The sequence below is a fragment of the Ostrinia furnacalis genome, unplaced genomic scaffold (assembly GCF_004193835.3).
Source record: "Ostrinia furnacalis isolate ACB-3 unplaced genomic scaffold, ASM419383v2 OfSCF0398, whole genome shotgun sequence".
In the NCBI taxonomy this organism is placed as follows: Eukaryota; Metazoa; Arthropoda; class Insecta; order Lepidoptera; family Crambidae; genus Ostrinia; species Ostrinia furnacalis.
In genome coordinates, this window is record NW_021130637.1 from 60,577 (window position 1) to 86,513 (window position 25,937).

General features: G+C 38.5%; 1 protein-coding gene across 1 annotated transcript; it reads right to left on the minus strand.

Moving 5' to 3' along the window:
- On the minus strand, positions 1–24,895 carry LOC114363513 (uncharacterized). Its single transcript, XM_028319252.1, has 4 exons — positions 24,443–24,895; positions 3,289–3,394; positions 1,008–1,185; positions 1–689 (listed from the first exon to the last, which is right to left on the minus strand). The coding sequence occupies exons 1-4, from the start codon at positions 24,826–24,828 to the stop codon at positions 367–369; spliced, it is 993 nt and encodes a 330-aa protein (XP_028175053.1). The 5' UTR covers positions 24,829–24,895; the 3' UTR covers positions 1–366.
- Positions 24,896–25,937: the final 1,042 nt, after the last annotated feature.

The window sequence follows — 25,937 nt, forward strand, 5'->3', positions numbered from 1 at the left end:
TATCGTTCTTGGTAATTAATTACAAATAGTCGTTTGATAAACTATAGTTCTTATGTGTAAAGTACTAGAGTACAGTTTATTTTTTCGTGAAAATTGAATCAGTTATTGCAACAAATAAATTAATTTCTTAACTAACATACAATTAAAAAATTATTTGTTTTCATTTTTTCGAGCGCCATCGTCTACACATTAATAAAGGCACAGACATATCACAGTTTGATAACTAATGTTAACGTAGAAGAATATATTAATTTAATTATTTACACGTGGATTTCAAATGCAACAAACATACAACAAAACTCTGTGCAAGAGACATCAACAACATCGCTACTAGATGGCGCTTAAAGTTATTTCGCTAATGAGTAATTAAAAGCCCTGCTTAGCGTCTCTGAAATGTCTTCCAGCTGGGAAGTCTTCTAAGCAAGGCACTTGAACTAGGTTGAAGTAGATGTGGCCCATGAGGTGCGAAGCCGAGGTGTTGGTGGCCTTGAGGCAGTCGAACAGCATGTCGTCACAGGTGCAGTGGGACTTGCTGTACAGCGAGTTGTTTGTGAGGTTGTATCGCTGGGAGAAGGCCCGCACCTTCGTGGGACACAAGTCGTGCGTCCGACAGCATCGGTCGAGGCGACGATCGGCACCTAAGTCGTGGTAGTCAGCAGCTATGTCACCCGTGCCGCACCATTTTGTACCTGTAAGTTAATGGAATATTCGTTTAGCATAATTTTTATCGGAAAATGAAAACAAAAAAAAAAAAATAAGTTGGATAAAAATAGACAGTTATGATGCCCTATGTATTCAATTTAGATAGAAATGCTGACTCTATTTTTTAGTACTTCTTCAGAATGAAATGTAAGCAACAGTAACTATTTATTTAGTATCGAAACATTTGTAACCAACCATTGAAGTGAATAAAAAGTACCTATCTTGGTAATTTGAGGTCTATGCATGGAAAACTCCCACATGGATTTTGAGTTTTGACTTTTTAAGCGATCGACTTGTCCACTTACCAGGGATAATCCCCTGCAGCAGCGTCAAGGGGCTACCACCGAGCAATCCGGCGTGGGCACCACCGGCGTCCAGACGGGCTCTCGCTGCGTTTTCTCCGGCACCCTCAGGCCGCCACTCTCCCCTCATGGCTCCTGGTAACGGTCTTCTCGTCTCATCCGATGCCTCTACTCCTTCCACCTGCAACACAAAATTAATAAACAGTCAGAGCAGCAGTCAATCACCAATTAATAACAATGAATAGCAGGTAATTATAGTGTATCAGCATTAGGTATTCTCATTTGATTCAAGCTTAGGTCCATTAAAATGGATGTACCTGCAGAGACGACTTGTATAGTTTTGCATAAATAAATGTTTAATACAATTAATGCTTTAAAGGTCTGGAAGTACAGGCTACATGGTACGTAGTTAATTAATAAGCGTTCTCTGAATCTCCAACCTCATGGAATACCGATCTATTGACTCAGTACGTATTATTCAGTAATGTTATTGTTCATAAGCAACTTTACAATAAGACGATATTAGTAGCTGTTCCAAGAGTTCTAAATTGCGGTACTTTTTTCCGGCTGCATGATTAGAATGTTGCAAAAATGTTTAACCTTGATGTTAGCTGCATGTTCTTAGAAATCAAATCATAAGTGACCTCAAAAGTATTCATGACTAACTAAAGCAAAAACCCAAAAGTAATGAAATGTCGGTACCGAAGACTTAGATTATTGCCAATTAATCGAGCAATTAAAAAGTTACCTGGTTACCTGATTACTAAAAATACAGTTGTCTATTTACGCATAACAAAGCAGGTATTTGACCACAATCGCACCTGATGTTAAGTGGGATGCAGTCTATCTGCCCTGTAAGTGCAATCAATATAATTTATCAGTATAATACTTAGTAGGTACTTTCGTTACCCTCTTCTCTGGATACAAAAATTGCTAAATCTTTCAAACAACATAAATACATCTCTAAGCGAAGAAATTGTTCATCATCATCATCAACAGCCCTTTACAGTCCACTGCTGGACTATGAGCCTCCTCCACTATAGTGGAGGGTTTTGCCATAATCCCCACGCTTGGCAGGCGGGTTGGAGATCGCAGTTTAAAAGATTGATGTTTTTCAGAGAGCGCTGCTGCCCGTTCTGTTTGATATGTAGTCCCTAAGTCGCCTCTTAGACACCCGTGAAAAGAGTAGGGGTTGGTGACAAATGTATTTTACTCTGTCGTCACCATACGGTTCTGTTAACCCAATGTTATTAAATTATCCATAAATTATAGAACACGCTGATATGGGTCGGAACGCTATGGTACTAACTTGGTTGCAAATGCTATTAACTTTCACAATTTTCCCTGAACGCACAGGGAAAGTTCCTAAGGCTACGAAGCTCTACGAGTCACTACTATTGGATCATGTTTTCTACCTACTCGTAAATACATAGGAATATTCGACAGCATATCAAACTAGTTACACTTTAACATGCAAATAAATAAATACGTTCGTGGACATAACACCTGGTCTGTTAAAATTACTAATTATATTTACTTTGATGTGTTATCGTCTGTACAAATTATTTTCAGCTATACAACATCTACTAAATCTAATAGCATTACGAGGCGTTAGGCCTTTGTCTATTCGTTTACCTTGAAGTCTTTCTTACATGCTCTGAATTCGTAATAAACGCTTGCCACATCAATAAACAATAAACCTATATTGTTAACCCGGTAAATCTATATTATGCGAAACATCTATGTATATTATACGAATCATTATATTATTATTATCATACGCACTGTTAATTATTTCATTAGTTATCTATTTAAAAACGTTGCTTAATGAGTCGTATTTTAGTTTTAGCAATAATTACGAAACGAATGACACATTATAATGTTATACAGTAATTTGATAAGTGCCAATACATATAAAAAATAATTACACATAATAAGTAGTCTTTGTAAGTGACTGCGACGCGTGTTTAGTTATTTTTAAGTAATTCGCATAGTACAGGTTAACTGCTGTTTCTTTAATTGCATTAAACAGTTATTGCGATATATTTTTGCTTTATGTAACATTACATCGTTATGTAGCTGCTAATTCGTTATTTATTATTAATGAACAGTCCGTTATTATATCAAATATTTACTAATCACAACTATTTTAGTTGGGAGTTTGCTCGTTTTACCACAACTCATCGTTGAACGTTTTTTCTGTAGTTTAATATTTCATACTAGACTTTTAAAAATACATGAACATGCAAATCAGTTTAGTCCAAATAAAAGCCCATATAAGTACCTGCTGGCACTGACTCATTAGTTTGATCATCTGCGGGAATGTGACTCCAAGAGGCCTGTTGATCCGACTCAGCTGCCGCAGCAGCCTCGCTGTGTCTTCTTCATCGCTGTAACAAAACAAAAGAGGTATGATTTATAGGCGAAATGAGACACAATTAATATAAATATTAATTGTGTTTTACAATTAATATAAATATTAATTGTGTTTTACAATTAATATTTATATTAATTATCAAATAAATTTATTTGATAGTTGTTTTATTATTCAATCATAAAAAATAACAAAAATATATTTAAGTCATTAAAATATCACGTGATATTTTTTTACTTTTTCCTATCCCTATTCGGTAAGGAACGGTTTCGTAGCGTTTGATTTGTTTCCCGGTTTTTCCTACGCTCAGAAAGAAGGACTTTCTTGGATGTATCAGTGGTAGGCCTTCTGATAGAGAGCCCCACATAACATAGGTAACCCGTCGTCTGACCATAGCGACGGGTGTGCAGTTTTATGCATTTGTTCCACGCTTAAGAAATGTTTGGGCACCATGATGCTGCATGCTGCTCATAGTTAAATGAGTTCAAACAAGAATAGTTTTCTCCCTTCTATATTTTCCTGCAGCCTACTGAATCCTACCTACTGATACAGTTTCACAGTGTCGCTGCAGTAAGGTCACATGTTATAACATCCGAGCGTTGACCCACGCTTCACTTTCACCCGAGCCTCACTGTTCCAGCTGGGCTAGGTCGCGAGTCCGCTTGACCGATCAAAGTTGGTAAACAAAGTGAGATAACGCTTTTTGTTTGGAAAGCTCGCGCAAGTCATATGCGCCTACCTTACGGTTGGTTAATGTTGACATTTAGTAATAGATGGTTAGTAAACACAGCTTACACAGTAACAAAACAAAGGCGAAGTAACTGAATCCCTACATACTAGATTTTACTTTAACTTTCGTTTATGAAGTTAAAATCACCGGCCGGCGATTTCGGAATTACAACTGTCACGTTTTGTAACTTGTCACGTGCGACTACGGGTCCCAGGTTCAATCATTTCTTAAGACTTATGTTTTATTTTAATTTACTTTAATTAAGTAATTAAGATAAAGCACTAGAGTTAAGTTGCCAGTGTTGAGCTTGATGTGCTAGCACTGCCAGTGTCTGTAGATAGAGTTTGTCCGAGTTAACTTACATAATGTGTTAACTTGTTGCTAAGTTGTTGACAGCAGAACTAATAAACACTTTCAATAAAGCGATTGCATGTTCATAGCTCGTGTAGGTACTTACACGCTAATAAAAACATTGATTAACTAAAAGTAGCAATAAATTGCTTTTGCAATAAACGAGAATTTGCTTACGTGAATTAATTCGTCGTATGAATGAAAAAAAGGTAATAATTTATCGCATGTTTCTTCATAGCCAAATGTTTGCTGATTTTATTCAGTTTGAACCACCATTTTCTGAAATTATTTTTTACCCATAACGGGGAAGTTTATGATCTGCATCCCACCTAATAGACCTAGGATGCACGTTATCGCGCCATTTTATCGATTTTACGCGATAAGCCCAAACATTTGTAGTCTAAAATCGTCGATAAGATTTTATCACGCGCGCACGCATCCTAGGCTCCTAGCTCGGCTGATGGAAAGTGATATCTGGTGGATGAATGTAAGCGAGCTTCATCCGGAATCTTCAACCATAGAATGACATACACATCTGCACTACACTACACTCCATTCTCACCAATTCTCATTTCACACGACAATGGCATGAAGAATACAACTCAATTATTGTGCGAATAAGTTTCCATATGCGAACTTTGTAAAAGTCCACAGGTGCTTGTACACTATTGTTAGCAAGATCTTTTGTTCTAGCTAAGTAATTAGTGTATCTGACCCCGAAGCAGTTTCTATTTCCTTTGTTGGTGAGAAAGCTGCGGTAGAAATCAATTTATTTTATGTATCCGCCATTGCTTTTACGATTTCCGGAATGTATGGTACACGTTTCTAATATTCCGAAAGGCCTATGCTTTGGGTTGTAAATAGCCGACTTAATTGCCTTGTAAACACTACACGGTATACTTATCACTGTAAAATTATAATGCAGCACAGGGCTGAATTCCTAAAGTTGAGGTCCCTGTGCACTCAAATTACCTAAATCTGGCCACAATAAGTCTAGGTTTGCGGCCATGCTGGACCTCTGTCAATTGCCAAACAAAAAAGTTTTTGCGCCAGTATGTAACTATTTTTACTTCTCGTTCCCAACCACTGCAACTCCTGTGTAACCAGGATCTACAGCTTGACAGTTAATAAACACAACTAGAGAAGGTCAAGTTTGTCCCGGGGGAAAGTTTAACTGTCATTGGATCCGCAACGCAATCAGAAGAACATAGGAGGAGTTCGAAGTTAAAGTTCAACTGGTTGCGCCAGTAGTTAATTCGAGCGTTGATGCACGATATGTCACATTCATCATTGTCATACGACCCACAGTCAAGGCGATTCTGCTAACCGTGGTCCCATCGTCCCATCATGTAAGTAATGGTACGAACGATTACGTAAGATTAGATGATGTACAAGTGCACAATTTGACGGAAGAACTTGAAGTGCATAAGGTACGTAGTTATTTATGTCGGTAGCTGGACATAACCCATGCTTGACTACTTCAGGTTAATGGAATGGAAATTTCAGTGTCAACAACAACCTAGTGATTGAAAAACATGTGCGGGAATGCAGCCAACGGATAATGATTCCGTAAAAAGGGAAACTAGACATACTTAATTACTAGGTATTTAATTTAATAAATCAAGTAGCGTTTGCTAATTCTATAAATCAAATAACTATAAATATTTAAGTACCTACTAAAGATAAACAAGGTCGAATGTCAAGTAAATGAACCGTTAATGTGCAAAAAAATCGGTTATGAACTTAAGTGTGCGCGATTATTACGAACAAACATTTTAGGCTTTAGTATTTATTATCCTTACATAACCCAACCAGTCAACTCCAAGTTTAGTTTTAGAATCTGGTTAGACAAGATCCGAGAGTCAAGTCCATGCAAGTGCATTTCATAGCCAATTTAATCGCCGAAAGGACACAATATTAGGTAAGTATGCTAATGAGCAAAAAGCCACGTAATTGACGTTGGCTTTGCTAACCGAAGTCGAAGTTCTTAATCTAGCCGATTCTAGCCACGTCGAGCAGACATCCTTGGGCTAGATTTCCATATTTCACAATTTGACTGCTGCGACCATTGCCATTAAGACCAATTTTAAGTTAAATTAGATATGATTTTATGTTAGGTACTCAGTCGTCAGTATTAGATATTTATTTATGATTACATACAAAGCTAACTTCCATTTACCAGCTAAAATATTCTTGAAAGCTCCCCAAGATACATTGACTGGTAAAGAATTAAATCAATTGGTCATTTACCAATTGAATTCTTTCTGGGGTCGATAGATTTTGGCCTGAGTTCATTTATTAGTTTACATTTGGTCAAAAATAGGGCATGAATATCGGAATCTCGGAATCTCGTAATATCGGAATCTCGGACTGCGAGATCCGATATTTCAATTCCGATATTGAGCGACCCAATATCGTAATATCGGAATCAGATAAAAGTTTTAATTGAGATTTTAAACAAAGCGTTTAAACTCGCCACAACCTGCCACAAAGCCCAAAGTACATGATTGGCAAAGACCAATGATTTTCTCATGTCTCTCACTATCACTTTTTGTCCCACTGCAAATATTTTAATATCTTTACTATTTATGGTTAATTTAACTTGTTCTAAATCAATTTTAGCAATTGCCATAGGTACTTGGTCAACAAAGAACGACATCTCAACTCCCTTTCAAACATTAATTTTACTGGACTATGGACCGTCAGTTCTGCGTACTATGTGCCCTGCCTAATTGAAGAATTTCATCTTCATATTCGACGATTTACCTCTTTCTCGAAATTGCATCTAACTACCTAGCTAATCGTTTGTCCGAGATGGACATACTTACTTGTCAACAATCTCGAGAATCGAGTTCCTAACCGAAACTGGGTAAGGAGCAACATGGACATTCGACATAAGCTTCGTTTTTTCCATATTCATCCGAAAGCCTACCTGTTGGGAAACTCGATTAAGGTCTTCGAGCATTGTGATAAGGTCTTCCAACGGTTCTGCCTTAATACGCAAAACAGACGGACGATGAGGCAGCAAGGTTCTGAAGTGGAGGCCACGTACCGGAAAGCACAGCGTAGCACTCATAACCGACGACCTCATAAAGGTAGCAGGAAGGCGCTGGATGCAGGCCGCCACCAACCGGCCATTGTGAAAATCAGCATCGGAGCCTGTGTTCAGCAGTGGACGTCCTATGGCTGACATGATGATGATGATGATGGCTCGTGGTTTTGTGAGTTGTACAACGATAATCAAAAAGGAACAAATTACAAGCATATTCAAGATTTTTTACACTCTCTACGATTTTTGTAACACGTGATTTGAATGACTCTAAAATTCGTTCCGCCAACATAAAACAGGGTAATATAATGAAGGAGTAAAAGTTTGTTTGATACCTGTGATTTTACAAAAACACTTTAATTATTTGCTAGTCCATATAGGCTCATTATCAGTAACCATTCATTATCAGGTGATCCGTCTGTTCGTTTGCCGCTTGTCACATAAAAAACCAAATGCAATGGATACCCATAACGTAAAAATTGTTTTAAAATAAGCCTACTTCAATTTTATAAAGTGATGTTTTGTACCAAATTAAAGATTTTGATTAAAATCATTTTTTTATTGTAAACAATCCAAAATTCTTACGAATATAACCAAATATTAATTTTAGAGCACATGAACTCAATTCCGATATTAATATCGGAATTACGATATTAAGATATAATATCGGAATCCAATATTAAGATATAATATCGGAATCCAATATCGGAATTGAAAACCTTCCGATATTACATGCCCTAGTCAAAAAGGAAGAAAATGATTATAATAATCTCTCAATAAAGTCGGCATCGTCAACTTCCTATTTATTTGCAGAGCGTGGGTTTATCTTAAACCACATTATTGACCACACACACGTCATAAGACCCTGGCAAAACCATGTTTTTGTTAAATCACATTACCTATCACCTATTTCGGTGATCTGATTGTAGCTAGGACAGCCATCCGATACTGATCTGGTCTGGTAATACTCTCTAACGGGGACTCTACCTATTATCGCTTGTGTAATCGCAAGATATTCAGGCGAATATTCTATTTTTCAAGACTCTCCCAAAAACCAGTCAGCTCTAGTTTGGGACAGGTTCGATTTTCAAGACCTGAAAATCAAACCTATCACAAACTAGAAAACCTGGTCTGGTTTTAACAACCATACGATTCTGTATGGTAAGTAGTTGCGTCCATTAAAGAACGTTTCTGCTTCAAAATCTGTCGGCTCAAGACTGAAGCCAAGGAAATGCTCATGATTTTAGTGAATCTCAGAAGGTCACTGTTCAGATTACTCTACATCGTATTATTACGTAGTCTGACGGAACTGACGAGGTTGAATCATCGTCTGCTGAGGAGAGAGCCAATGGTATCACAAACGTGCTGTAACAATAAAAGAGATTGTCCGTCTGTATCGCTCACGTGTTAGCCCTCGCAAATCGCGCGAGCAATTTGACGGGGCATGCCGCACGGAACCAAGCGCGCGTGACTCTACGATGAAAGCTGACGATAGTAAATATTCTTTAATTCAATTAGTCTTGCCTTTACACTAAAAATTCTAAGATCTTGTAAGTAATCTTGATCGATAAAGGATTTATTCTGATTCCGAACGTGCCGAGTCGAGACAATAGGAGAAGATTGTTTTGCATTGCATTTGAATTCCTGAAAATCAACACGATTGTGCGAAAATGTTGAAGAAACAGTCTATGAAGAAGGATTTAAAAAGGCATGATTATGATTTATCTTTTTGATGAAAACCAGAAAAAAATGTTGCAAGATAAAGAGGTTCGAGTGAGCTCATGAGGTTACGAAAAACTTACATAACAATGTGAAATTTTACCAGATAGTTACTTAATTTGACTACTGAATTGGCCAAGAGGAACCAAAATGACGACACATACGAGTAATAAGTAGCTTTGTTTTATAACAACGGCAAGAAATAGAAGTGCTATTATTTAACAAAACCACTCTATCTTGGTTCTCAATGGCGATGGGTTATTGATTGACAGTGGCAGTGGCCTACATTAAAACATTCATGGTCACTAATAACTAGCAACATTAGAATTGATTTTATTGTTCCGTGATCATGACGCGTGCAATAATGCTGAAATATTTATAAACTCGTTATTATTGTCATGTAACAAAGGTAATTCCAAAAATATGCTGTTTGTAAAATTGTGAATAGAAGCCGATGTACTTCACTCACAATGATCTATGCAAAATTTAATATTTAATAACAAATGACATGAGGCATAAATGAACATGGTTGCTCTTGGCCACTTCGCGGCCACGTTGCATAACCCCGTCAGATTCCTGCCCGCAATCATCCAATGATCCAATCATGGCTGCCCCTCCCCTCGGCATCTAGACCAGACTTGACACTTCTAGAACGTGACTTGATTAAGGGAGGAAAGTTTCGCCGACTGACATGTCTGAGTCAGGCGGAGGATGAAGAGAAAGTTCTGTAATTAATTGAATTGAAGATGACATAACGATCATACGAGCCTAGGACTTGTACCTATGTATAGAAACCAATAACTTACAGCCTGCAAGTATTGCTCTCTACTACGAGTACAGAAGATACTTATTTCATATTGATTCCTATGAAAGGAAACATTATTATGCTTAGACGAGATTTTAGGTAAGATGCGTCGAAAACCCTTTAGCTTCACCCAAAATAAGAAATCCAAAGCACTCTCGTGAACTTTCTCCAAAATTGAGTCGTATTCCAAGATTTGTAACATACTCGTAGAAAGAAACAGTAGTTAAATGAAGTGTGAAGTTCCATACGGGCGTGGCACACGACGAGAAAGCGTTCCAGTTATCACATTAGCGGACAATACACGGCTTCACGTTGCCGAGCATGCAAGCTGAACCGTATTGTGATCTATTTTAGAACAATTTGGTTCTTCACTGTTTTAAGTAGCTGATAATGTAAGAAATGCTTGGGAAGAGCCTTAAGGTCCGTAGCTCAACGACACGCTCAAGATTCAAGAATAATCGAATTTCAATATTTAAATGCATGGTTGAATACTTGACCATCATTTTAAAGTGCTTAAATTAATCAATCATGCATTTTAAAAAGAAAGCTTCTCTCGATGAGGTGATATGGTCTTCTGCAGGGTGGTATATTTGCCCATCTACTGAATCAATTTAAAAAATTAAGTAATGAAAATAAAATAAGAAAGCTTTTTTAAATACAATTGAATTAATGGCTACGTGATTGACTTAAATGCCTTGATGCTAATTATTTAGACATGTTAATTTAGAGAGAGGCGAGAAAGCTTTAAGTTTACCATACAATGTACATACAAAGCGTTTACGTTGTCTAATGTCTGTAACGATCGCGATTGTGTTATGCGATCGCGCGATAATAACCACGTAGGGGAGATATTCGGCTAGAGAGTGGAACCGGTATGACTAGGTGTCTAGCTCTTCTTCATAGTCCATTTATTTCTAGAAACTTACGCCCTTTTTCTTGATGAAATGATGACGGAAAAATAATGTTTTGATTAGATTTTAGCTTGTAATAGCAGTTGTTGACCTTTGACGCTTTATTGCCTTGACCAAAATGTCACTTTTGAAAGAAAATCTCATTGAATTTCATAGTTTATTAAAACAGGGGTCGAAATGAAGAGATGTAGAGACACAATCACTATCTGAAAGAATGACGGTCGTATAGTTCAAAATAATATGATAGATTTGCTCGTTTTTAGCGTGTTACATTGTAATCAGTGCCACAGAGTTAGCTTGCGGCTAGTCAGGTCAAAATCCAGACCTCGGATCTAGACTAGCGCGTCCGGCGCACACAATGGAGCCGCTTTGTCGGCTGATTGAGCCGTTCGCATGCCACCATTGTGTCTGAAACAAGATCGCTCAGCGCTTCAGACAAGGTTCGTGCGAGGATGGACAGTTACATGTCAAATAGTAAGTTACTTTTCAAGAGACTACATTTTCCAACTCCCAGAATTGCTAAAACCAAGTGACAGTGGGCGGGAACGTAGCTCTTAGAGCTGATGGCCACTGGGGCAGAAAATTTCTCGAGTGGCGACTACAGGCCGGAGGAAGTAGTGTGGGCATGCCCCACTAGGTGGATCAACGATCTGTTGAAGGCCGCGGAAGTACCTGGATGCGGGCAGCGCAGATAGGACCGGTCGTTATGGAAATCCTTGGGGGAGGCTTTTGTCCAGCAGTGGATGTCATTGGGTCGAAACGAACGAACATTTTCAAAGCAGATGGACTTTGCAAATTGACATGTCCACATTCTACATCCTAAAGTCATCTAGCTCCTCTAAGAAAGGCTTTAACAATAGATAATCAAGTATATTTTTTTCCTCCACTCTTGGCTGCACAAAAAGATGATTTGGACTCAATAGGCTAACTCGACCCTCGCTCAGGAAGGCAATAAATTCAAGATTGCACATTGTTATAAACCACAAATGCAAGATTTTACCACGAGCAATCCATTCTTCAATCTCAAAATGGGAATTTGTTATTTTAGTATAGACCTCTACATTTGTTTTGGTACGTTTATGTTGTTCGATTTAAAATATTTAACTTGAACTTTTTCATAGCTTTGTCATTGAAAATTATTAACTTTGTCCTCCACCTGTAGGGTATCGATTTCATGGTACCGACATAATTGATTTATTAATTTTTCATGTGGCGGTCACAACACCTGTTATATAGTTACTTGTTGTTTGCTGGCACTGTGTAACTCGCCATATGAGTGCCTCTATTACAAGAGCGTTAGAAGAAAAAAACAAATTAACTAGGTGCCTAGCTAGACCATCGCGTTGGAGGGCGCTTCTTCTTCTTCCAAAGTGTGTGATATTACTCATATCAACATACTTTATGAGCCGCCATAATAGAACTTAGAAGCGTATAAATTATGGCTTAGCTTATCAAAGGATTAAAGAGTTTTGTGTATTGACTGTATAAATTTCAAAGCAATCATTATTGAAAAATCCTATGCAATATGCAACCCACAATCAAACATAAAGTTTATGGTTCATAAATTAATCAATTACATGATAGATAAGGTAAGATTACAAAAGCTAGATGAATTTACAACAGTTTTCCGAACACAAATCTGTCACACAATGATAGGTGATGAAATTTAGAAATCCAATAAATTATATTGATCTAAATATTTCCACGCAAAGACGATCGGCTTACTAGTGTAATTCTCAAAGGTTAACTTCGTGATTAGACAGCTCATTACGAATGCAAACAGCTGAGGCTATTGTTCTACAAATAAAGGGGAAAGTTATTAGAGACGCATCGAGAATACGCACTCAATAATTCACGACGCTCCGCCCATACTGACAACTCCCGCGCATAAAGGATTCAGGGAGGGTATCGATTTACACGTCCTTGGTGTCCTTGCGACGATATCCTCCACTAAATCACCAACCTTGTGTGATATAGTTAATAAAAACTAGTGGATTTTTTAAATCTCAACCTAAGACCGGACTGGTTTCCATCAGCGAAAATTCTGACGCAGTCGGGTAAAAAAAGTCAAAACGCAGCTCCTGACTCTCGTCTTCTGTCCTCCCCACGTCACAATTTTTAATGCTGATTAGAGAGGATCGTATTCATGCATAGGATACTAATAGTCCAGTAGAATTAGCTTTTAAATCGGAAATAATTCCTACAAAAGATTTTATTGTTTTAATGGCTTCATTGGTTGCCCATTAAGACTCTCCTAAGTTTTCGACTTCGACGGAGTTGTGCTTAAGTGGTGGGAGCCCCCGAAAGAGGCATTTTTTCGGTTTTCCGGTTATACCGCGTAAAGGACTTACCCTATCAAAAAGTGGTCTTCATGACGGTTCAAGGGCACTTAATCCTGCATTGAATAAGACCAAATTCATATGTTTTGGACAAACCGTTCTCGCGCTAAAGTTCGGCAAAGTAGAAAATATACGTATAATTAATGACCCTCTCCACGTCCAATGGTTTGTTACCCACAGGCTTCCAAGTCTTGAAAAGGGCCACCTCAACCAGTGTAACCCTATCAAGGCTTACGAGCTTGATGCGCCTATCCTTGTTCGTCCCAGCCGTTCCTTAACTGCGGTTGCTGCACCTCTTCCTGGCACTCACCTGAACGACTCTGTGTTACCTACTGTGGCTGCCCCTCTTCCTTGTATCCTCCTGCATGACTACGTTGCCTAGCCGTATGCCTGGTCTAAGGTTCGACGCCAAAAATCAACAACAACAAGTTCATATTAAAACGCTGAAGAGTTTTTTGTTTGTTTGTTTGAACGCGCTAATCTTAAGAATTACTAGTTTGATTGAAATCATTATTTTTGTGTTGAATAGCTCATACATTGAGGAAGGCTATAGGATATATACAATCACTCTACGACTAATAGAGGCGAAGCAGTAAAGAAAAATGTTGCAAGCACGGAAAATAGTATTTAAACTATTTTCACGCGTACAAAGTTGATTTTGTGGCGTCGAACCTTGGACCAGGCATATAGCTAAGCAATGCAATCGTACAGGAGGGTACAAGGAAGAGAGGCAGCCACATTAGGTAACACAGAGTCGTTCAGGAGAGTGTCAGGAAGAGGTGCAGCAACCGCAGTTAAGGAACGGCTGGGACGAACAAGGATAAGCGAATCAAACTCGTGAGCCTTGTTAGGGTTACACTGGTTAAGGCGACCCTTTACAAGGCTTGGAAGCATGTGGGTAACAAGCCATTGGACGTGGAGAGGGTCATTAATTATACGTATATTTTCTACTTTGCCGAACTTTAGCGCGAGAACGGTTTGTCCAAAACATATGAATTTGGTCTTATTCAATGCAGGATTAAGTGCCCTTTAACCGTGACGAAGACCACTTTTCGATAGGGTAAGTCCTTTACGCGGTATAACCGGAAAACCGAAAAAACGCCGCTTTCGGGGGCCCCCACCACTTAAGCACAACTCCGTGTAAGTCGAAAACTTAGGAGAGTCTTAATGGGCAACCAATGAAGCCATTAAAGCAAAAAAATCTTTTGTAGGAATTATTTCCGATTTAATCAATTTTTGTGTTTAATTCTACTGGCCTATAATTGATGATGATGATAATTTTATTGATATTGCTAATCATTTTACGATTGCAAAGATCATCTGGCCAGGCATATCAAACGTACATTATGCATTTAAGTTTTGCAGTTTACAGATAATCACGGGGAATGAAACCTTCCTAATCGGTCAACGATCCTTCGGCTTAGTATCGACATTCGACTCTAACTTGCTAATCAGCTTAACTATGACAATACCTTCTTTACTACGAATCTCCTAATGCCCGAAAGTTTTATGCATATTGAGTTATCGACCCAATGGGTCATTCCATCGTTTCGGGTGTTACGTTCGTACACACATATTCAACAATTTCATGTATTTTGAAATAGTATTTTAATAATATTAGTGCCTTAATCTGTCCGTTTTTAGTTGTTTTATCTAAATAATAAAGTTTGTACAGCTTAGAATGTAGGATAACGAAAATATGAATCGAAAATTGTGCGTTTCGGGTGTTACGAGATTTTGCCTCTATGTTCTGACTGTTGCTGCATTTACTCGAAATTTAGCGAATTTTCTTAAGAAAAAAAAAAAAAAAAAAACATACGGGTCGAATTGAGAACCTCCTCCTTTTTTGAAGTCGGTTGAAAAGCTAGATGAATTTACAACAGTTTTCCGAACACAAATCTGTCACACAATGATAGGTGATGAAATTTAGAAATCCAATAAATTATATTGATCTAAATATTTCCACGCAAAGACGATCGGCTTACTAGTGTAATTCTCAAAGTTAACTTCGTGATTAGACAGCTCATTACGAATGCAAACAGCTGAGGCTATTGTTCTACAAATAAAGGGGAAAGTTATTAGAGACGCATCGAGAATACGCACTCAATAATTCACGACGCTCCGCCCATACTGACAACTCCCGCGCATAAAAGATTCAGGGAGGGTATCGATTTACACGTCCTTGGTGTCCTTGCGACGATATCCTCCACTAAATCACCAACCTTGTGTGATATAGTTAATAAAAACTAGTGGATTTTTTAAATCTCAACCTAAGACCGGACTGGTTTCCATCAGCGAAAATTCTGACGCAGTCGGGTAAAAAAAGTCAAAACGCAGCTCCTGACTCTCGTCTTCTGTCCTCCCCACGTTACAATTTTTAATGCTGATTAGAGAGGATCGTATTCATGCATAGGATACTAATTGATGATGATGATAATTTTATTGATATTGCTAATCATTTTACGATTGCAAAGATCATCTGGCCGGGCATATCAAACGTACATTATGCATTTAAGTTTTGCAGTTTACAGATAATCACGGGGAATGAAACCTTCCTAATCGGTCAACGATCCTTCGGCTTAGTATCGACATTCGACTCTAACTTGCTAATCAGCTTAACTATGACAATACCTTCTTTACTACGAATCTCCTAATACCCGAAAGTTTTATGCATATTGAGTTATCGACCCAATGTACTATTTTAAATATCACTCAATTTCTGCTCAAATGTTTTCTGTTTCGTCGTTATGATTTGTGTAATTTAGTTGTAATATCTTATTTTTTCGTGATAATATGCAAAATAGCAGCTGTGCTAATGAATAAAGATTAAGGTTGGGTTGCACCATCTTACTTTAACTTTGACAAAAGTCAAAAATCTGTCAAACTCCATACAAAAAACACCGGTTATCGTTATAGTTACGGTCAAAGTGAGGTGGTGCAACCCAGCCAAAGTGAATGTGTTGTGAACTTGTGACACATTAGGTAACGATGCGACCTGTTGGCCCTATTGCCTCGGGCTCAAGGGCTCAGTTAAATTTAAACCAACATTATGTCAGAGTGACGCATTTACATATCTGTTTCGCAATAATAATTATTATCATTTTACATTATTTATCAACCAAAAAGATCAGCTAACTTAATTTTAACAGTTCTGACTTGCTGTAAAATTATGTGAAAATCATTACGATTTTTTTATTTAGTTGATGGATACCTCGATGGAATATTTCAATAATGAACCTATGTTACTCATAATGATTTTTGACCAGATACGAATCAATAGAGTACAGTTAAATGGTGCGTTAAATCAAAATTCAGAGTTAATTTTAGAATTTACGTTTACGCAATAATGAACTATCAAAATACAAAATTACTCGTATTTATCCTTGTTCTCAATTGTTAATACATTTAAATTGATTTATTTACACACAAATAAAAAAACTGGCCCAAAAAAACGTATTTCTCTTAAAGATGACTGATTGTCACTCAACGAAAAAAACAGTGTGTGACACTTACGATTAAATCCTTCAAGTTAATAAATCTCAGAGGAAGTTGTAACTCCTTAATCGTGTTCAATTCGCGCAGGGAAGCGTGCGCCGGCGCTTTAGCGTCACAAACCGTGTATTAAAGGAAATGTCGCAAGTGATAAAGTGCTATGATGATGGGCGAAAAATGCTAAATCGCTGAATTTCCGCGCGAAGGTTCGCAAGGAACTATGGGCCGACGCGCGCGCAGGCATTAATGGTCAATCATTAGCAGGATATCACTGCCTAGCACGGAAGTGTTGCATAAAGGATTGCCACACTGCATGCGGTCTGCGGTCAGGTCAAAGTGAACGCAGACCGTATCATGTATGAACAACATTGTCGGTCTCTATACATTTTGTATTGATGTGATCTGCTGACCCTGACAGTGCACGAGTAAAGAACGCAACTGACAGGTGCGGGCTGTGTTCGTTTGATCTGACCACAGACCTCTGAACGCATTCAATGTGACAAAATTTGAAGATTGATTAAAATGCCGTTTCGTGTAGTCTGAGTTAGAATTAGCCTAGGGCTTGGTCTAAAAGCATCCATGTTCTGACCTGCATCAATTTGTCGGTTAAGATGCGGATGCGTGTATTCCTCAGGGTTTCCTGTGGATTAGACAAGATCTACAGCTGTCGTTCGAAGTTGAAGGTCTTTTACCCACAGTCTAGATAGCGTGTATAATGATACGCATATTAATAAAGATTGCTATGACGTGCGTTATAGTACGATCACATGAGTAAGTATAGAAATGGTACGATAGAAAACGAAAGAACGGGACAAAGGGCAGTGCTAACTTTGCGCGGTAGAAAGACGTCTGCTCAAAACGTCTCATAAAGAGCCTGGTAACATCAATTACCTTAGTTCTGTAGGCTCAAAAGAAGATTGATTGATTGATAACCCAAGAGCCCGATTTGACATGCTTACTTTCAATTCCACTTCAAGTCCTTACTAAACTGGAAAAAAGTATCAACATCTCTACAATAGGGCTTCTGAGATCACAAAAACAGGATGACTAAAAACACGAGAATTCAATTTATAATAATAAAATTGTGATCAAGATCTCTCGGGTGATAAACAAGGTTCGGTTCAATTTAGATCTGGATGTTTTCAAGGGAATTTCCCCTTGTTGAAAACTTCCGTGATCTAGTAAATAAAATAAGTACATCACATCTTTAATCAGCTCAACCCTGAACAAAAGAGGAAGATTTTTAATTTAATGATATTTATTTTCAATATCGAGTTAAGTGGGGCTATTTACCCAATTTATGTCGAATTAAATGATACCTATATCCTTTTCAAATTGTTATTTTTTCACAAGTTATTATTAGATTTTAAGAGGTCATTGCCAACATAGCAAAATATTAAACGAAGTCTGATTTTAGAGTATTTGTTTTTGTAAGCAAAAAAACGACAACCTGCCTCAGTTTCAGATGACATGTTTAAAATTATCGAATGACAAGTTATTTCGATCGATTTGTAATTCTGATAAGTTAATCGATTCGAACACGAACGTGGCGTATTCGAATCTGTAATTAGCTCATTTTTCATTTTAATGTTTTACAATGTAGTTACCAATTTATTTTGATTCTGAATTTTCGTTATTTTCGTTACCTTCAATAATAAAGTTTATGTCCGCAGCTGTATATTGGTCTTTTCTCATTTTATTTCCTTTCTAACGCATGTTTTCAGACCTAGCGCTTTCGTCGATGCCATGTCTATGTATACCATTAAACAAGTAGGAAACAACTTGTCTTATACCTAAGAGAATCTAGGAAACTTGTAATAGTTGTAGTAGGTACTTAATTATGGTTGTCCAGAACACGTCCGTTTGTTGCTCACGCTACACAAGCCAGTTTTAAGTAATTTGATGCCATTTCGTTCTATTTAACGCAATGCAAATTGTATTTCTATGGACTTCAATTCAAGCGGAAGCCTATGGAAATATTCCCACGTGAATTTATTGGCGAAAAAACAAACGAAACTGCGACGGTAGTCACTATGAGTGACGTTAGTCCCATAAAATGTCCAGGAAAGCTTCTAAGCTACACTGACAAACTTGTGACTTTGCGCGATAGTGCGAATCCAGAGCCTGAAATATGGAAATGAGTACGAGTTAAAAACCAAGATAGAGTAAGTAACAAAGAAAAGGGTGGCGCTACATTTCCTTCCCGGAAAAAAGGGACGAATTATAAGAAAATATCTAAGATTTTCAAAGTAAAGGTATGCTTTAAACCTTGACCCAACCAATGCTTTCCATAGACTCTAGCATCAACTACATTGTTGCTTGAGAAAATTATTGGATCGAATGTGTAGGAAAGGGCATAATATAACACCAATTTACAGTCAAGGGTGCTGCGGTCCCTGTCGACCCTGACATCATTACCATGTAGCTATGTAGGAGTTGCTCTAGCTCTAATGATTGATGGTTATAATAATACATTGTTGTAGACTGAATAGAACATCTAAGCATATGGTTAAGTCCCAAAAAGAATAATAAAGTAAAAGCAAATCCAAAAAACACGAATGTATGCAACACAACTGGCATGTGTAGAACGTATAGTCTAGAAGCAACACACATAACACAATTGAAAGATCAACTATCAAGTATCTTTTTCTTCTTATATCTCGTGCGCTGTAACAACTAAAGCACTGTAACCATGGATGGGTCAGATTTTATGAGCAATTCGATATGCGACCGACGCGGAGTGAATGGAGACTTGATGTGCAGCTCTGAGGCCGATTCGGAAGCTTCCTTATTTTTGAAAAACGATGTTCAATAACACCTGCTACGTTCAGCTAAAATTCCCTAATGATTTGCTCCAAATACTAGATAGAAAAATATTTTTTACAAAGTAGAATTGTTATTTTTTCTATTATAGCAATTATAGCATGGTTTATTGAATAGGTTGCTATTAATATGACTCACCAAGACACAGGCTTTAATCAACGTATCACCCCTGTTTCCCTGACCTTCGCTTAGTCACGTGACATTTCGATTGTGCGGTTTCATGCATTTTTTATTGGTAATCGGCGTTATTGAGCTTTTCCTAGTAATTGCCCGAGTCGTAGAACTTTTCCACCTCTATTCTAAAAGCGTGTATGACAAAACGATAGATTACCAAGACCCCTCAGGGCAGTGTCGTAGGTCGACTTTTCTATTTAACTATTCTTTCATGGCAAAACAACTGTTGCCTTCTCCTACCAGTTTCTTAGCTTCAGTTTCTCGCAAAAGGGTAATCTTATCTCAATGTTGGAAAATTACTAAAAATTTAAAGGGACATAATCCGCGTAAATTGGTGCAATATTGTCTGCTCTAGGTAGTAAAACAATCATGATTACTTAGGTAAAACGATTTTCTGTAACATTTTTTTCGATACTATCGAAATTACTTGCATGCTTCAGCCCACAGCGAAATGAGTACCGATTGCTTTATAATAGATAATGACTGAAATTTTAATGGCGGCGTGTGTCTGCTGCTGAAAAACCGTCGTCGGTTAATGTACTCAATGTTAATTATTCAATACTGATATTATTTGTGAGCGAATGTGATTTGACGACAAAATTGCGATAGCCGGTTTTAGTGCTTTTTTCGAATTCTACTTTTCTGGGTCTGGATGTGGCTCTACTGTCATGTGGAAAGTTAAAACTCTGGAGTTTCGCTTTGTCTATGCTATGCCACCACACCATAGGCGTCTGTTTNTTGATAACCCAAGAGCCCGATTTGACATGCTTACTTTCAATTCCACTTCGAGTCCTTACTAAACTGGCAAAAAAGTATCAACATCTCTACAATAGGGCTTCTGAGATCACAAAAACAGGATGACTAAAAAACACGAGAATTCAATTTGTAATAATAAAATTGTGATCAAGATCTCTCCGGTGATAAACAAGGTTCGGTTCAATTTAGATCTGGATGTTTTAAAGGGAATTTCCCCTTGTTGAAAACTTCCGTGATCTAGTAAATAAAATAAGTACAACACATCTTTAGATAGCTCAATCCTGAACAAAAGAGGAAGATTTTTAATATAATGATATTTATTTTCAATATCGAGTTAAGTGGGGCCTTTTCAAATTGTTATTTTTTCACCAGTTATTATTAGATTTAAGAGGTCATTGCCAATGCAATATACTTAGCAAAATATGAAACGAAGTCTAATTTTAGAGTATTTGTTTTTGTAAGCGAATAAACATCAACCTGCCTCGGTTTCAGATGACATGTTTAAAATTATCGAATGACAAGTTATTTCGATCGATTTGTAATTCTGATAAGTTAATCGATTCGAACACGAACGTGGCAATTCGAATCAGTAATTAGCTCATTTTTCATTTTAATGTTTTACAATGTAGTTACTAACTTATTTTGATTCTGAATTTTCGTTACCTTCAATAATAAAGTTTATGTCCGCAGCTGTATATTGGTCTTTTCTCATTTTATTTCCTTTCTAACGCATGTTTTCAGACCTAGCGCTTTCGTCGATGCCATGCAATATACCATTAAGCAAGTAGGAAACAATTTGTCTTATACCTAAATGAATCTAGGAAACAACTTGTCCTATACCTAAGATAATCTAGGAAACTTGTAATACCTTGTAGCTTGTACCTTGTTGTAGTAGGTACTGAAATTATGGTTGTCCAGAACACGTCCGTCTGTTGCTCACGCCACACAAGCCAGTTTTGAAGTAATTTGAGGTCATTTCCTTCCATTTAACGCAATGCAAATTGTATTTCTATGGACTTTCATTCAAGCGGAAGCCTATGGAAATATTCCCACGTGAATTTATTGGCGAAAAAATAAAAAGAAACTGCGACGGCAATCACTATAAGTAGGTACCTACTTAGTCCCATAAAATGTCCAGGCAAGCTTCTAAGCTACACTGAGAAACTTGTGGTCCTGCGCCATCGTACGGAACCCAGAGGCGGAAATAAGGAATGAGTGCGAGATAAAAACCAAGATAGAGTAACTAACAAAGAAAAGGGTGTGGCTCTACATTTACTAACCGATAAAACGGTAAGAATTAGGGAAAAATTATAAGGTTTTCAAAGTAAAGGTATGCTTTAAACCTTGACCCAACCAATGCTTTCCATAGACTCTAGCATCAATTACATTGTTGCTTGAGAAAATTATTGGATCGAATGTGTAGGAAAGGGCATAATGTAGGTAACACCAATTTACAGTCAAGGGTGCTGCGGTCCCTGTCGACCGTGACATCATTACCATGATAGCTATGTAGGAGTTGGTCTATCTGACATGATGGATGGTTTTAAGTTATAATAATACATTTTTGTAAACTGCCATAGAACATCAAGGATTTGATTAAGTCCCAAAAAGAATAATAAAGTAAAAGCAAACCAGCATGACAATGTGTGGAAACGTATAGTCTAGAAGCAACACACACAACACCATTGAAAGATCAACTATCAAGTATCTTTTTCTTCTTATATCTCGTGCGCTGTAACAACTAAAGCACTGTAACCATGGATGGGTCAGATTTTATGAGCAATTCGATATGCGACGACGCGGAGTGAATGGAGACTTCATGTGCAGTTCTGAGGCCGATTCAGAAGCTTCCTTATTTTTGAAAATCGATTTTCAATAACACCTGCTACTTTCTAGCTAAAATCCCCTGGTCATAATCATCATCATTTCAGCCATAGGAAGTCCACTGCTGAACATAGGCCTCCCCTAATGATTTTACAATGGCCGGTTGGTGGCGGTAATGAGCTAATGATTTGTTCCAAATCTCTCGAAACACCAGAACCAGGTTTTTTACAAAGTACAATTGGTATTTTTTCCATTAATAGCAAACATCATGGATTATTGAATAGGTTGCTATTAATATGAGTCACCTCAGACACAGGCTATAATCAACGTATCACCCCTGTTTCCCTGACCTTCGCTTAGTCACGTGACATTTCGATTGTGCGGTTTCATGCATTTTTTATTGGTAATCGGCGTTATTGAGCTTTTCCTAGTAATTGCCCGAGTCGTAGAACATTTCCACCTCTATTCTAAAAGCGTGTATGACAAAATATAGATTACCGAGACTCCTCAGGGCAGTGTCGTAGGTCGACTTTTCTATTTAACTATTCTTTCATGGCAAAACAACTGTTGCCTTCTCCTACCAGTCTCTTAGCTTCAGTTTCTCGTAAAAGGGTAATCTTATCTCAATGTTGGAAAATTACTGAAAATTTAAAGAGACATAATCCGCGTAAATTGGTGCAATATTGTCTGCTCTAGGTAGTAAAACAATCATGATTACTTAGGTAAAACGATTTTCTGTAACATTTTTTTCGATACTAAATTACTTGCATGCTTCAGCCCACAGCGAAATGAGTACCGATTGCTTTATAGATAATGACTGAAATTTTAATGGCGGCGTGTGTCTGCTGCTGAAAAGCCTTCGTCGGTTAATGTATGCATGTAATTATTGTTAATTATTCAGTATGATATTATTTGTGAGCGAATGTGATTTGACGACAAAATTGCGATAGTAGGTTTTAGCGCTTTTCTCGAATCTGGGGGCACGGCAGTGCCCCCACCAAGTCGAGCAAAAAAGCGGCACTGCCGTACCATCCTTTTCTCGAAGCAATTCAGGCCATTTTCGACCGCCTGTAACTTCGTTGTGGATAAAACTAGAAGGCTGAATTTTCATTAGCTATGCAGGCATTGTAAAGACACGGTATATTTAAAATTTCATTCAATTTGAACCAGTAGTTTAAGAATTATAACGGGTCAAACTTACTTAATTTTGTCACTCACTGACTCACTGACTGACTGACTCACCGATGATCAAAATTCTAAGGCACTTCTAGCAGACCTAGAAGCTTCAAATTTGGAATATAAGTAGTGTTTGGTGTATGAATCAACTTAACAATTTTACATNGTCTATGCCACCACCACACCATAGGCATCTGTTTTATTGCTCGATTGTTCCGAAGGTGCTTGTTGCCGACCGCGAATGTTTATAAACCAAGTTGATTCTACTCTGAAAAATTTTCAGTCGTCATAAAAATATTCAGACGCAGACTGCAAATTAAGCAACAAAAAATGTTTTTCATAGAAACCTGAAGGTTCCTAAGATATACTTCTCATTGCGTTTTATTTTCAACTAGCTTTCCGCCCGCGGCTTCGCCCGCGTGGAATTTTGTCTGTCACAGAAAAACATTATCGCGCGCGTCCCTGTTTCAAAAACCGGGATAAAAACTATCCTATGTTCTTTCCCGGGACTCAAACTATCTCTATGCCAAATTTCATCAAAATCGGTTGCGAGGTTTAAGCGGGAAAGCGTAACAGACAGACAGACAGACAGACAGAGTTACTTTCGCATTTATAATATTAGTTGGGATTTCAGATGGTCCTTCTAAGTATTCAGTTCGGCAGTTATTCGACAGCGAGATCAATTGAAAACAATTAACTGGAAATCGCCGATAGAATGCTGCGGTGACACGAATTAAATGGAACAGGCGCCTCTCTGACAAATATTAAAATTATTTTCTTATCGATTCAAAAGCATTTCTAATATTAATTTATTCCAAAAAATGCGGTCAACGGTATGCGAATGTTCTACATAATTTGTGCAGAATTGCATTAGTTCGCGATTCGTAAACATAAACAAATCGTTAGAATACTCACTGCGTCTCGATGAGCTCGCAGTTGAGCAGCAGCTTCCCAGGGCCGAGCTCCACCACGGCGACAGTCTGGTCGTGGTGGTAGATCATGCGCAGCGTGTCGTTGGCCACGCGCCGGCCCGTGTAGGGCTTGACGCCGGCGGTGGGCTCGCGGCGCTCGGCGGCGTCGGAGCGCGCGCCCGCGCCGCCCACCAGCCCCGCCAGCGACCAGCCCGCCGGGAAGCTGAAGGCGAAGGGCTTGGCCGACGCCGCCGGCGGGGAAGACACGGCGATGCACAGGATCACCAGCACCGAGATGAAGGACTTGAGCAGGCCGTCGGCCAGGGGCGCGCCGCGGGTGAGCGCGGCCCGCGCCGAGCGCACGGCGCTCAGGAGCCGCCGGAAGGACATGTTAGCGCTCGTCCATGCCAGGCGTGCGTCGCGCGCGGCGCTGCGTCGGCCACTGCGGCGGCGGCGGCGCTGGCGGCCACTTTCTTCGCCGTGACGTCACCGCGGTCAGTGTCGCGTTTCACTCGTGTGCTCCCGGCTTGCACTTCCGGACGGTGGATGCAGCGCCCGCGCGGGAAACTGCTCGCACTAGCTTTTCTGATAACAGCTTTTTTTTTCTTTTTTAATACGGCTTGCGTAAGCGAAGCCAGTGTCATCTTAAAATAACAGACCTTGTACTTATTGAATAAGGCAACTCGCAATGCACATGGTCAACTATTTGAATTTTTAAACAAGTATAGATAGGATTGATGGTAAGAAAGACAACGCATTGCGGATTGCCCTGCAGCTAAGTAAAGCTCTAAAACTTAGTTAAGTAGTAACCTCACCGCGCGGTACGGCCGCGGGTAAAGATAACATTTCAAATTATACCTACTACTTTGAAATTAAAATTTGCTCAACATGCAATATTAGCAATTACGCCCTTGGGCATAGTTATTTCTTGGTAGAAATATTACTTTCCCAAATGGACGAACATTGACAAGTAATTTAACAATTTAACTTGAATTTAGCGCCACCCAAGCATCCATCTCTCTAGTGCACAGCTTTTAGACAGTTAGTAGTTAAGCACGTGGCGCTACTGACTTACCTAGATGAGCTGGGTGGAATTCACACGCGTTAATTCTCAGTGTCAGACCAATTTGATGAGGATCCATGTATTTCCGTATACACGGTCACGTGACTGCCTAAACAATCGACGGGCGTTCCGCTCAACCAGTCTCCCTAGGGTTGCCTTTACCCTTCTTCCTCTACTACTAATGAAAAACCAAGTATTTCTCTGGGAACCAGTCTCAGATGGGCAAATTAAATTTTACTTATCACCTACGTCCATATTTGCCATGTAGAGTAATTTGCGTTTGAGTTTAACGATTAAAATTAATTAAGACCGGTATTAGAACAAGTTTGCCGACTGATTAATCGATTTTTAAGATTCCCATTTATCACAGCGTTTTAAAATTTGGTCACAACTTAGTCAACATTAAAGTATCAAGACGAAAGAAGGCACATGCGAA